The 13,997-nt window shown below is 34.3% G+C and overlaps 1 protein-coding gene across 2 annotated transcripts in view; it reads right to left on the reverse strand.

Annotated features, from left to right (window-relative positions):
• The window catches only part of NCAM2 (neural cell adhesion molecule 2), a 494,137-nt gene that overhangs the window by 40,015 nt on the left and 440,125 nt on the right, over nucleotides 1–13,997 (reverse strand). For both annotated transcript variants that reach the window (XM_058661261.1, XM_058661260.1), the window contains exons 13-14: nucleotides 9,419–9,538; nucleotides 6,183–6,304 (exon numbers count right to left, since the gene is read on the reverse strand). In XM_058661261.1, the coding sequence (XP_058517244.1) occupies nucleotides 6,183–6,304; nucleotides 9,419–9,538 (242 nt within the window). The remainder of the gene's footprint in view (nucleotides 1–6,182; nucleotides 6,305–9,418; nucleotides 9,539–13,997) is intronic.

The raw sequence follows: 13,997 nt of genomic DNA on the forward strand, positions 1-13,997 counted from the left end.
TTCACTGGCACCCATATAGGATCCCGGCATATGCAAAGCAAGGCCTTTTTGCTGCTAGGCTACCGCACTGGGCCATATTTTAAAATTTTCATTAGAAAGTCAGTTTTACCGAGAGATGGAGATACAGAGTGAAAGATACCAATTTTCTTTAGTCCTTCTTAGAACCTAAAAATCATTTAGTGTGCTAACATTAAATGATAATTATGATCCCACAGCTACCACCAAATTAGAGAGAAAATAATGAAAAAGTCACAGATACATATAAAAGATATTTACTGAAGTATATGAAGTTTTATCGACAATAAAATTAAAGTTGATGTGAAATAGTCTGTAGTTAAAATGACCTCCTGCCCTTCTCCAAGCTTTTTATAACATTAGCACATTAGTCTTTAATTTCCAAATACATGGTTTAATACTACCATTAGACTTGTTAATTTTCATGAAGGGTTTACAGAGAATTGTAATTCTATTTTTATTACTCTGGTTCTATTTCAATCAATTTTGTCTTCTTAATGGGTAGGTGAACAAAGCTGCATGTTCTATTACAGGATAACATGGGATAATTGTTCTTCCTGGTGCATAATCTCCAGGAAGTTGCATACTTTCTCTATTATCATATCGTTATGTTTGTCACCCAGTGCAATTTATGCAATTTATTTAATTTGTGCTCATTATTGAACTCACTATAGCCAGAAATCAGTAGAAGTATATAAGACATATATTTTCTGATTAAATGGTTCACAAAATGTAAAAAACATGGTTTTATGTGCACAGCAGCATTAGACAAGAATCAAGAACCAATTAAGAGAAAATGTCAATGATATTTTCTGTTTTCTAGATTTTCTTAGTTTACAGTTTTTGATAAAAGCTATTATTCAGTGAAAAAAGTTATTGCATACATCAAATTATTTTCCATGCCACTATATTGCACTATAAATCACGAGAAATGCATGTTATTTGAAAAATCAATGGATGAAGTGGTTTGGAATCAAACAGAGAGACTAGATGATCAAGAACCATTATGAATAATATTTCAAAACAAGTGGACAGTATTAAGATAAATGCTACTATAAATATTTAGCTACCAAAAGCTCTTGAAAAATCATCGTTTTAAATGTGGAGGTTAATTATACCTTTCCAAGTTTAGATAATAGCTCACAGATAAAAATTACATTTTATAAAAGCATGGTATTTCCAAACACACCTTCACAGCATGCGATTGACAATCTGGTGTAAGTCAAGAAGGCATAAGTACATAGAAATATGGGGAACATGTTCATGTACTGAGGGAGAAGATATGCTGTCCAATGATACAAAGTGAAAGTCTGTCAACAGGAGTGTATAGCAAGGCAAAATAACTGGGATGCTGAGAAAAACTGATCAGAGCGCTGACAGATGCTACAGGTAGATTCCCAGTCGATGGCTGTTTTTGAAAAGCAGTTTTAAACAGAAAAGTCTAAGTCTTAATTCCCAGCAAAACAATCACCTATTTAAATTTGTTTTCAAGATGTGAAAAAGTTTAACTATATTTTGATTAATTATAAAATAGACTTCACTAGAGGTAAGCAATTCTTTTCTCGTAATTTGAAGGTAACGTTTGTCATAGTGAGTAAATCCTGACAACTGAAACAACGTTCCCTGTTAAAGTCTGAGACAAGTGCCATAATAATTGGTGATCAGTCAATTTAGGATCTTTTTGTATTAATATAATCAGTTACTTCCATGTGGTGTTAAAAATACCACATGGTGTTCAGTACTTTGAAGGATTACAAATTGCAGCTGGGCAAACATTGTTTCATTGGGAGAGTAAACACAGACACTTGCATAAATGAAAAATGACAATAAAACACAGCTGCCGTTAGGTAGAGATAATAAAGAAAAGGTAAATAGAGCATCAATATGCACAGAAGGTAAAATAGGCCATTTTCAAATTTTAACCTACGATTCATCCATATCTAAAAGCAAATTTACAACCATTACATAAACTTGCTTTCATAAATATTACTGAGCTCATGCTTAAGATCATCTTTGCATCCACATGTGTTTCACACACAGCTTCTCTAAAAAGATTACTTCTAATATCCTTGAAATAAGTCAATGAAGATTTAAAAAAAATAGTATTTACTAAAGTATATTCAAGATGTTCATAAAACATATATCATTTATGCCTTTGGATGTAATTTCTATTTTAATGCAATATTATTTCCAATTTTGAGTTTTAATTTCTGTTTTATACTTCTTTATTATTATTATCATTTTATGATACAGTTCCATAAGCCCTGGGATTTCCTTTAGCCCCTCCTCAAATCCCCCTCCTCCACTAACTTCTTCTACGTTATTCCTATTGTTCACGTCTTCATAAACAGTCATAGGCCCATTAATTTCAAAGTTAATTCCAATTTTCCACAGTTTTCAATTATTTAAATACATGAACATAAGAGATCTTCAAAACTTCAAGGCATATTGTGAAGAAAGAATATGCAGATTCCAAAATTTTCCTGTACACAGTATATTCTTGTTAAATTGTTACAGCACACTCCCCTGAGATCTGTACTGAAACAATAAAAATAATCTGCCAGTTTGAAACGGGCCCGTGTCAGAGCAACTTACACGCAAATTTGTGGTGAAGCTGGGCTGGGACACTATAGAAATCTACCACGCTTTGCACAGTCTTTGGTGCAATGCCTCAGACATAGAAACAATTCACAAATGGATAACTTTTCTTTGGAAAAGTTGTTAAAGATGGTGTTGAAGGTGAACCATAGAGTGGACGTTTAGCCACATCTGTTTGAGAAAAAATAAGAATAATAATTTCGCTGTGTTCTGACTGAAAAGAACTGACCATTTCCAGTCAAAATAATGACTGACATCTTAGCTCGTGTAGCTTACACGATTCAGACTGAAAAATAAAAAGATAACAGTTTTGTTTCATGCACTGCCAAAAATAATGCGCTGATTTTGTTTTGTTTGCATAAAATCCAACGAAGAGTATAGCTGGGTTAAACCTTAGACCTATTTGCAGATATCTGAGGAATTTCCATACTGTCTTCCATATTGCGTTAGGTTATGTTCCACCAACAGCGGATTTTTTTTTGCCCATATTCTTTTTTTTCTTGAGCGTTATTTTATTTTTATTGGAAAGTCAGATACACAGAGAGGAGAGACAGAGAGAAAGATCTTTCATCCATTGATGTACTCACCAAGCAGCCTCAAAGACCGAATCTGAGCTGACCCAAAGCCAGAAGCCTGCAACCTCTTCTGGGTCTCGCATGCAAGTGCAAAGCTTTGGGTCATCCTTAATTGCTCTCCCAGGCCACAAGCAGGGAGCTGACTGGGAAGCAGGGCTGCTAGGATTAGAACCCGTGCCCATATGGGATCCTTGTGTGTGCAAGGCAAGGATGCTAGCTGCTAGGCTACTATGCCAGGCCCTTGCCCTTATTCTTGAAAGCATTTATTTTTTTCTGATTTCTGTATATGACAGACATTCTATTGGGCTGAGGTGAAATCCTGTTATGGTTTTGTCTACATTTCCCTGATGGCTCGTGAACCTGAGCTTCTTTCCTTGTCTGTTGGCTATTTCAATTTCATGTTTTCAAAAGCACCTGTTCATGTCTTTTCCCCATTTCCTATCTGGCAAACCGGAAATTTGATTATTGTTTTTACCCTTTGTCTATATTCTTCAGGAATAATACGTTATTTTTAATTTTGTTCTGTGTTTCTACTTGGTATATGTTGATATATGTTTTAATCTTTTTAATTTAGAGTGGTCATAAGTAGGTAGCTAGATGGGAAGCAGGGCTGCATCACTGGAACCGGTGCCTGCATAGGATCCTGGCACATGCAAGGCGAGAACTTTAGCTACTAAGCTATCACACCGGGCACTAGTTGATATCTTTACCTGTTACTCTGTTACAGACAAGTGAAATTTAAAAGGGGGGGGGGATAAGTAAGGAAGGTGGAGGGCGTGTTGGTAGTAAGGGAAGGAGGGAGGTTTTGGAACTGTAGGAATTACAGTATGGTTCAAAATTCATGAAATTTGATCATTTTACATAGAAAAAAATAAATTAGAAGGAAAAAAGTGCACATATCAGCTGAAGAAAGTGTAGAGCTTTCCACGGAAAGCCACAGGTTCCAAGAAGCATTTCTTTGAAAACTGGAAAGAACAGATGAACTGTTGCTTTAGTAATACATATAATCCTAAGGGCAAAACACAATCAAAGCAGTGCCTGCCAAGATTTGAAATGGGTCTAGTCAGAGCAAGATGAGCTGGAAAGGCAACTGAGCAACGCCAACCGGTAGCAAGATTATAAAAGTCAAAACATCAGCAGAAAAACATACTGATTAGTCACAGAGTCCTAATCAACAACAATTTCATTCTTATATTTTCCAATGACCAAGGACAAACATGAAAACTTTGATAGAGCAATCTTTGGGATTCAAACTTACCTGACTCCTTCTGGATTTTTTTTTTCTTTGTAATTCTTACAAACAATCTAAAAAGAAACTTTAAGAGACATTCATCTTTCTTATAAATAAGAACACCACAGCATTGACATGACTAAATTTCCTGAAAGCACTGCTCTTCAGGGATGGACGAAACGGCCACTATCAGTCTCCAGAACAGTTTTGGAACTTTAAGGAATTTACATTGTGAAAAAAAAAAAGTTTTCTTGTTTTACCTTTTGAATGTATTTAGGGGAGAAATGGAATTAAAATATTCACTTTCTGAGTGGTAATTTCTTAATTACACACATAATTTTCTTCATAATACTCAATTTACTGTATGACTGTATTCCCAAGTATCTACAGAGTCCTTCTTACTACTGTGCTAACTGAATTGAACCCAGATAGATGCAGTGCCACACAAGGGAACATTTTAGTTTTCAAGAATGACTGGAAATGCTACTAGCAAGCTAATGAACTACATGTAGTCAATGATGTGCAGCATTTTTGAATTTCAAAAAAACGTTCTGGATAGCACAAAGGAATACTACTAAAATGCCAACTATGTTTTTTGTTTTGTTTTGTTGTTCTTGTTGCTGTTTTGTTTTTGTTTTTAGAAACACTCTAGCTAACTCAAATCCTCATGTCCAACTTCTTTAACTGATAAAGTTCATTAGAAATCTTTATATGTAAGGATACATTTTGTTTCAATTTTATAAAGCAGGCATTTTGCTTTGAAACAGAAGGCAGATGCAGTTAACAGCTTAAGTTTTAAACTTTACTTCTGTATAAATGAAATTAGAAACACTGGTGAAAAAGCTATGGCACTCATAAATATAAAAACTGTTTTAAAACAAAACCACTAACTGAATGAAAGATTTAACACAAAACAGCAAATATTTGCGCTTGAAATACTTAAATTAACAAGTTAAATCTAAGAATCTAATTACACCAAATGTATTTATTTCAAATACATAAATGACTTTTTAAAAATGTTAACTTTATTTAATTACTAAAACAGACTATTCACATGAAATTTTCTTTTGAAGACTCAGAAGTTTGAATTGAGAGATATAAATATTATTCAAAAAGCTACATTCATTGGAGATTCTCATTTTTCTACCAATGCCCATCCGTTATCACCCAAAACCTATCAAAAGCCCCCTTTAGTAACTACCCATCCAGTCTCTTTACTATTGTGCTAATGAAACATACTAGATATGTTTTACACTGTAGCAAGTTCAGTATAGACATTTTTGGTTTTAACTATTAAGGATAGAGTAATTTGATTCTGACCTGAAGTGTGTTATTTCTCGTAATCTCACCTTCCCTAAGAAGCATTGATGAAAGGTCCTGAGTTCTCCAGTAATAGGCAGAAATGGCAAGGGAACATCCTTCAAAACATCTCAGAAAAATAGGGAAAGCTGCACCTCCTGACATATCAAGCAAAAGTCACAAGGTGAAAGCCATGAAGACTATCCTGACGACTAGAGTGTCGAATTTAAACATAAAGAAGAAGGAGCAGGAGGGAACAGGGACCTCAATATGGTGAGGGAGCAAGAGGCAGCAGCAGTCACACAGAATTTCACAACGTATAATGATGAATTTCAGGAACAGGACATCAGTTTTGTCATTGATGTTATTGAATATACACTCAGCACTAATGTGTCTGTGGACTTGATACAAACCATAAGTCAACTTACACTGAAATCTGGTATCACATGAAAAGAGTTACTTACACTTCTGTATTTAACAATGTATTCCAATATGGGAGCCCCTCCATCATCCTGTTTGGTGATGCTGAGTTTAAAGCTCTTCCCACTGCTTGGCTGTCCATGTATGGATGGAGGACTTGGTTCACCTGTATATACAATACCATGTTCTTCATTTGGTGCACATTTGAGATACCTGGAGAAACTTCATTTTAATAAATTCACAATCATGAAAGCTAAATATATGATATTATCCTGGGCATTGAATCCATTTTTGCCCTTTGTTGTAACATAAAAAAAATCTCAGATCTTCATTTTCTTAGTTTATCAAAAGTAACAATGTTCATCAGTGTGTAAGTATTGTGTCAAATTGTGACATATCAGAACCAACTTTTATTTATAGTGATGAATATGTACTGTAAAAACAGTACTGTTTTCAATAAGAGTAAGGGATTACTTTTTATTAACACATACTGATATATTAGTTCAAATAAATGTATTTTATAGAAATTATTAGCATGGAAAATTATCACATCAAATTGTATGCATTGCATACACAAGAAAAATTGTAATTGCTTACACTTTGCAATTTGCTTTTATACGTTTTTTTAATAAAAATTCAATGAAAATTTTATAGTGCATAAGTTTATACTTTCATATTTTTGACTTTTCTTTTAATATTTGCTTTTCATTCTGCTATTTACATATAATTGTTCTTATGAAAAATAGGAGAATTCTTCAAACATTCATTGAATAATGGATAGCATATAAAATCTGTGCCTGGATTTTTGCATTTTTGTACCACAACAAACACATTTTAAGTCCTTTTCTGCAGACGTTTTGAAGTAACCATGTGTTTTTCATAGAATAGGGATCTAATGAGGTGTTCAAATTTCCCTTGTGACTAATATCATCACTGCCTACCAACTTAGGATGGGAGCCCCTGCAGTGTGTCACCAATGAAATGTGCTGAGACATGCACTGGCATTTCACTGCCTCTGTTTTCTCTAATTTTCTGTGAATATCAATTTCATTTGATGTCTTTTAAAAACTATAAAAACTTCAGTTTCAATGTTACGGAAATGTGTAGCTCTACTGTCTGAGGGCGGAAATCCAAGATAGAAAAATTAATCAGACATTGTGAAAAGAGTTTTCTGACTCAAAACTGGAGAACATGAGAATTTGATTCTCTCAAGTTTCCCTAATATGGTACTTAGAATGTTTAGTAGGTGGATACTTTGAGAAATTGAAGTTTTCTCATGTGATACACATGTAGAAATATGAAGGAATGGACAAGCAATTAATAGAATTAGCATGCAGATATTTGACAATATGTAATATATTTAGAATTATTTAAAACTTTTATAAATACCAGCATAATTTTTAATTGCATACAGAAACTCATTATGTAAAAATCAAAATATAATGAAATGGATTTCATAGCTCATACTCTTAATACCTCTAAAGTGAATTATAGCTTGGTATATACTAGAAATTTTCTGCTGTGTTATAATAATTATTTTTTGCAATGGCATAAAGAGATATAAAAGGGAAAAACTAACTTTCATTAGCAAATCTCTTAAGTACATTAAATATTTTAGATCTAGTTGTCTTCTTCTGTGCCAAATTTGTGAATCAGTGAATATTGTTATTTTCTTGGGAAATAAAATAAAATTCAAAATAAACATACATTCTAACAAAGATAATGGGTGAATTTTATAGTTATATCATCTTAATTAAAATACAATGTACAAATTTACACAAGTACTAATCAAACATTAATTATGGGCAGTTAATGAGTAAAATTTTTTTAGGTATTTTCTCATTTTAGCCCAAAATAGTCCTTACAGCTACAAAACTACAAATGTATTGTTAAAACAAGCAGTGTCCCTTCTCTTCAGATGTTCACTGCTTAAAATGTATTCCAAGAAATATTATTGCAAGAAAATCAAAGTGCTATAATTTAAAATAGAGAGACAAACGGAAAAGAGTGTGATGATTTTCACCTGAAGTTTCAGAGAAATGAACAAGCGAAGGGAAGTATGCCTAAACGTAGGAGGAAATGAAGTCAGAGGGATTGTCCAGATTCTTCCAGAACATATGACCACTGGCTTATGAGCTGAGACATCAAGACATAATGAAGTTTTTTGGGGCAAGACACCCTTCTGGTGGGTGGCAGTTGGGGAAGGAAGTAGGAGGACAGCCAGCTGCTCAAAATGTGCCTGAATACAAGCTGCAAATAAAGGATACTATGTTTTGAGAATATTAACAAAGGTAGATTATGTCACTGTTTAAATTTTCATGCAATCTTTACAATCTTTACAAATCATCTTGGAATATAAATTAGAGGATTAGAAAGCAGGATTAGATGTCAAGATGTACTGCAGCTGTACTGATTGTAAATAACAACTAGTGATTGAAAAACACATTAGGATTGGTGATAGGGAAATCAGTTTTATGTGAACTGAAGTAAACTATTGTTTACACATTAGTGTAGGATAATTTATTATGACTAATTTGTCAGCTTTAACATGCAAAGTAATGTCTTAAAACCAGAATTTTTTCATTCACATCCAGATAATCTCATTTTGTTTCTTTAATGTTTTCAACAAAAAGTAAGCTTAAGTATTACAAAATTTTGTATAATTGCACCTAAAACCCCATGCAGATCCTGCATTTACTAACAATGAGTTGGATGAGATGCGGATCTCCTGCAGAAAAATAGGGAAATTTGCATCTCATTCCCAAAATGTCACCTAGTCTCACATCAGAATGGAAAGTCACTAGATCAAAGCCATCCTGAATGCTTCCTAAGACTACTTTGATGATTGAGGCTTAGATTTTTAAACACAAAGAAGGAGCAAGGAAAGAGGGAAGAGTAGGCAGGAGGAAGGAGTTTCAGTATAGAGAATGTCGTATGTCATCACAAGAACAAAATATTTAAAATGTTATTACATTCTCTCACAGAAGAAGCTAAACAATTCAATCAACAACTCAATGAGGTTATCAATAACAGGTATCTTCAAGAAGGGTGCAGCGTTTAGAGAGCACTTTTTATTTCTGTGTTGCACTGCATCATTTTTTTCCTGCCTTTGACCAAAACAAAGTGAATTTTTATTAATCTGATATGCCATCTTCTGAAAACTACTTCAGAAAGACATAATTTACTTCCAGAAAGTGTTGAAATACACTCCCTACATTTTTAACCCCCATTAATTGTGTAAGTGAAGAGAATGGCAAAAGGAAACAAAACCATCACTTACGAACTGGCAATGTTTGGAAGAGTTCTATTTTACTGTAGTCGCCTTGTCCTTTTCCATTCACAGCTGCAACCCTAATTTCATAAGTTGTATTTGGTTCCAGGTTGCTCAAAACCACCATTGCTAGAAGAAAAAGAAAATACATGTGTAAACGTAATGCAGCTGAAAAAGGAAACTCAAGCAACTATTACAATGCTGTGTAAAAACTTTCCTATGGAGATTAGCCCTCTATCACCTATGTCGTGTGCAAAGATCTTCTCCCATTCTGTGGGTTGCCTTTTTACTTTGTTGATTGTTTCTCTAGCTGTACAGAAGCTTCTTAGTTTGATGAGGTCCCAATTGTTTATTTTGGTCTCGATTTCTACTGCTTTTGGAGTCTTTTTTAGGAAGTGAGGGCCTACCCCTAAGTGTTGCAGTGTGTTTCCAACATTTTCTTCCAAAAGTTTGAAGGCTACAAAACAACCAAAATGTCAAAACAAACAAGCCACTCAAGAAATGGGCACGGGAAATGGGCAAACACTTCACAAAGGAACAAACCCAAATGGCAAATAAACATATGAAAAAATGCTCAAGTTCCCTAGCAATAAGGGAAATCCAAATTAAAACATCAATGAGGTACCACCCAACGCCAGTAAGACTGGCCCACATGAATAAAAGCACCAACAACACTTGTTGGTGAGGTTGTGGGGAAAAGGGAACCCTACTCCACTGCTGGTGGGGCTGCAGGCTGGTACAGCCTCTATGGCAATCAGTATGGAGAATATTCAAACAACTCAAAATCAACATACCGTATGATCCAGCAATAGCACTCCTAGGAATATATCCAGAACAATTGCTTTATGAGAAACCAACATGCACTCCTATGCTCACAGCAGCACAATCAGTAATTGCAAAAACATGGAAGCAACCAAAATGCCCATCAACAGAGGATTGGATAAGAAAGCTATGGTTCATCTACTCCATGGAATACTACTCAGCTATTAAAAAAAACAAGATGCAGTTCTTTGTGGCCAAATGGGCCAAACTGGAAACCATAATGCTAAGGGAAATGAGCCAATCCCAAAAGGTTAAATACCACATGTTTGCCTTAATTTAAGATGACATGATGTTATGTATAACATGTTATGTTTTGAATGTTATATGTTGTGTATAAACTAAAATTGAAATGTAAGTGAGGTGGTCACAGAAGGTGGCTAGGAACTCGCATTTACTTTTAACATATTGGTTACTCATTACTATGTCAATTAATTCCATAATGATGTAAATTTTTGCTGATGGTATGTTGGAGCTTTCAATTGACTGGGATGATACTCTGCTGGCTCTGTCTTCAAACCAGAAAGGGTATACCTAAGAAGCCGTTGAACTTGACTGGACAATAAGATGCTGGACTCTATGTTTGGTATACGCTTGCAATGAGGGAATCTCAACTGAACTTGAGCTGTGGTTATGCAACAAGGTGGAGGAATCCACCATGGTGGGAGGGTTTGGGGAGGGGTGGGGAGAACCCAAGTACCTATGAATTTGTGTCACATAATACAATGTAATTAATGAATTAAAAATAATAAAAAAATAAATAAAAAATTAAAAAAAAAAAACTTTCCTATGGAAACATTCTGTGAAATACCTGGAAAAAAAAAGTCATGTGAATTATAAAGAAGTCATCTTCTTCTATTTTAGTTTTCCATCCTATGCATTAACTTTTTCTGTTTTTAATTTTGCTTTAATCTCCTGAAAATGCAGATAGTGGTGGAGGCATTGAGATGGTGCTGTCATTCCCAGTTTGTTCCTCACAGACAGACCAAGCTTGAGAGAGCTGCAAAGCCTGGAGTTTGGTACAACTCATACAGAGGGCAGAGACCCAATTTCTGGGACAGTTATCTGTTGTATACTAGGGGCAAAACCAGCTGATTGCTGCATCAGTAATGAATCTAGAACAATGAATCTGAACATTCAGATGTAGGAAGAGAGTATCTTCTGAGAATATACTGTGACTGACAACTGTCAAGCAAAATTAACCTTTGCATTAACTTTCAAAGGTAAAAAATTAGGTCTTTTGTGATGTGTTACAAAGTGGAAAATACACTATTTTCTTTCATCTTTATAATATGAAACAAATAAAGACTAAAATCTCTTTTGTATTTCGAATATTTTGTCTACTGTAATGACCTAAAATTTTTACAAAGATATTGACACATATTTAAGGTAAAATATAATGATTGATAATATTTGACATTTTTCATTGTATACTTATCAGGATACGCAGTAATTTATTTCCATAGCTTCTTTATTCCATTATCTTTGATAGTATTCACTGTTATGACATCTGTGTAACTTGCTTTCAATGATACATTTTATTATTTTTATTGGTAAGGTGAATCTACAGAAAGAAGGAACAACAGAGAAAGATCCTCCATCTTCTAGTTTATTCCCCAGATGGCTGTAATGGCTGAAGCTAAGTCAATCCACAGCCAAGAGCAAGGAGATTCTTTCAGATCTCTCGGATGGTTTCAGGGTTCCAAGGACTTGGGCCATTCTCCATGGCTTTCCAAGGAACAAACAGGCATGGGTTGGGAAGTGGATCAACAAGAACATGAACTGCCCCCAATATGGGATCCTAGCACTTGCAAGGGGAAGATTAGCAGATTGAACCATTATGCCAGGCCTTGGTAATTTTTTATAATTTTTAAACTGTTATTTGTTTAAAAGGAAGAATGAGAGAAATTGGGAGACAGAGAAAAATGCAGAAGCGACATGGAGATCTTTCACTCTGTGATTTACTCTTTTGATAGTTACAATAGTAGTCCTGAGCTAGGCCAACATGAGTGAAAAGAAGCTCATTCTGTCATCCAATCTTAGCAGTATTTCCTTCACCTTCTACTGTTTTCTGAGTGGCATTAGCACGACACTGGAGGAGAAACTGAAACTGGCACTCTGCTAGGGATGTTGGTGTCACAGTAGGGGCTTAACACACTGTACCACGAAGGTGGTCACCATTTAGACTTTTGTACCAAAATTTTTTTACTGTCCATTGATTTACTTCTCAAAATATATAGAAAAGTAAATATTTTATAATACTATGTAAAGGTTTTATCTGTCTAAAATAGTTAAATATGTAAAATAACTAATTCAGTTAAATATTAACAGTGAATATATAAATATATATACACAGATATATATATATATATATCCAAAATATCATTCAGATTTTCATAATCTTGTACACATTCTCTGTATTCAACAAGAAGGATAAATGTCCTACAAGGGAAGTTTAAGTTGGTGTTTCTCAATGTGGTTATAAGCTTGCTTTTTAAGAGTGTGCCAGATTATGATGCATTTAGTCAATTTTGAAAAAGACAAATAGAAATAACTGATTGGCATAGATATTCAACTGAATAATGGCCACAAGGACAAATGGGAAAAGAATGATGGAAATAATGATTGCTGACTTGCTGAAAACTTGGAACGTTTTTTCAGGAAATACAAATCCACTTAGTAGACTGAAATAAAAATGTAAGATCAGTGCCAAGGACAGAGGAAATGTCTTCTGTGTGGAAAAGGTGGGTATGGAGCTATTTAGGAAAGCTTTTCCTCAAAATCATAGACATGGAATGCAAGAGTTTAAAAATCAACATTTGAGGCTGATGTTGTAGTGAGTGTGAACCTGCCACCTGGAACAATAACACTCCGTTCAAGTCCCACCCACTCCATTTTTTGAGCTGTTCTTGTTAAGGATCTTGAGAAAGAATCAGAGGCATGAACCAGAGGATGGAATTTTTTTTCTCTAAGACTCTTTCATATAAATAAAAATACATCTTAAAAAAGAAACAAAAGTTGGAGAATATTTCATTATTTTAGGAATGATATATCGTAAAATTATCAGAGTATATCTAATCACAAGATCAATTCTACTACTTAGATTAAATAAGAGACAACAACAATCTCTTTCTAAAAAAAAAATCATGTTTCATTTGGATCTTCTGTGTATTTCAGGAACAAGTTCACTCTGGCACAGCTTGCTAGCATTCCACTTCCTCTAACATTTCACAGTGGTTGTGAAGAGCTTTCAGTATCCTAATGTCACTATCCAAGGAAAGCCTCATTAGTTAACATGATGGATGTTTCAAAATAGGTTTTCCTCATATTTTCTCATATTTTCTGCTTTGTATATCATGGCTCTGCTGTGAGTTTCACATCATAGCAAGTTGCACAGGAAAGGAACTAATTTGTCATTCAAACCCTAGGTTAAAGCACTCCATATGTAAAAGGAAGGGAGGCCTTTTAGATGACCTTCAAAATTATAGGAGGTAGGCATTAGAGCAAACTTATTGATGCAAATTTTACAAAGTTTATATACACTAAGTCAGTTTTCCTTTTCAGTTTTAACTCTACAGGTTTTACTATAATAACCTCTATTATGAAACTTATTAACATTGTGTGAATAAAGACTATTGTGTGAAGTAAAAAGAACTACCTAAAGCGAGAGCAAATTAAAGAAAGGGAAAAGGGAAAGAATAGGGGGAGAAAAATCTGGATCTATAATTTTATTTGCCTTTCTGAAGTAAGAGGATATAAGCATTAAATC

Source organism: Ochotona princeps, chromosome 3 (genome assembly GCF_030435755.1).
Source record: "Ochotona princeps isolate mOchPri1 chromosome 3, mOchPri1.hap1, whole genome shotgun sequence".
Lineage (NCBI taxonomy): Eukaryota > Metazoa > Chordata > Mammalia > Lagomorpha > Ochotonidae > Ochotona > Ochotona princeps.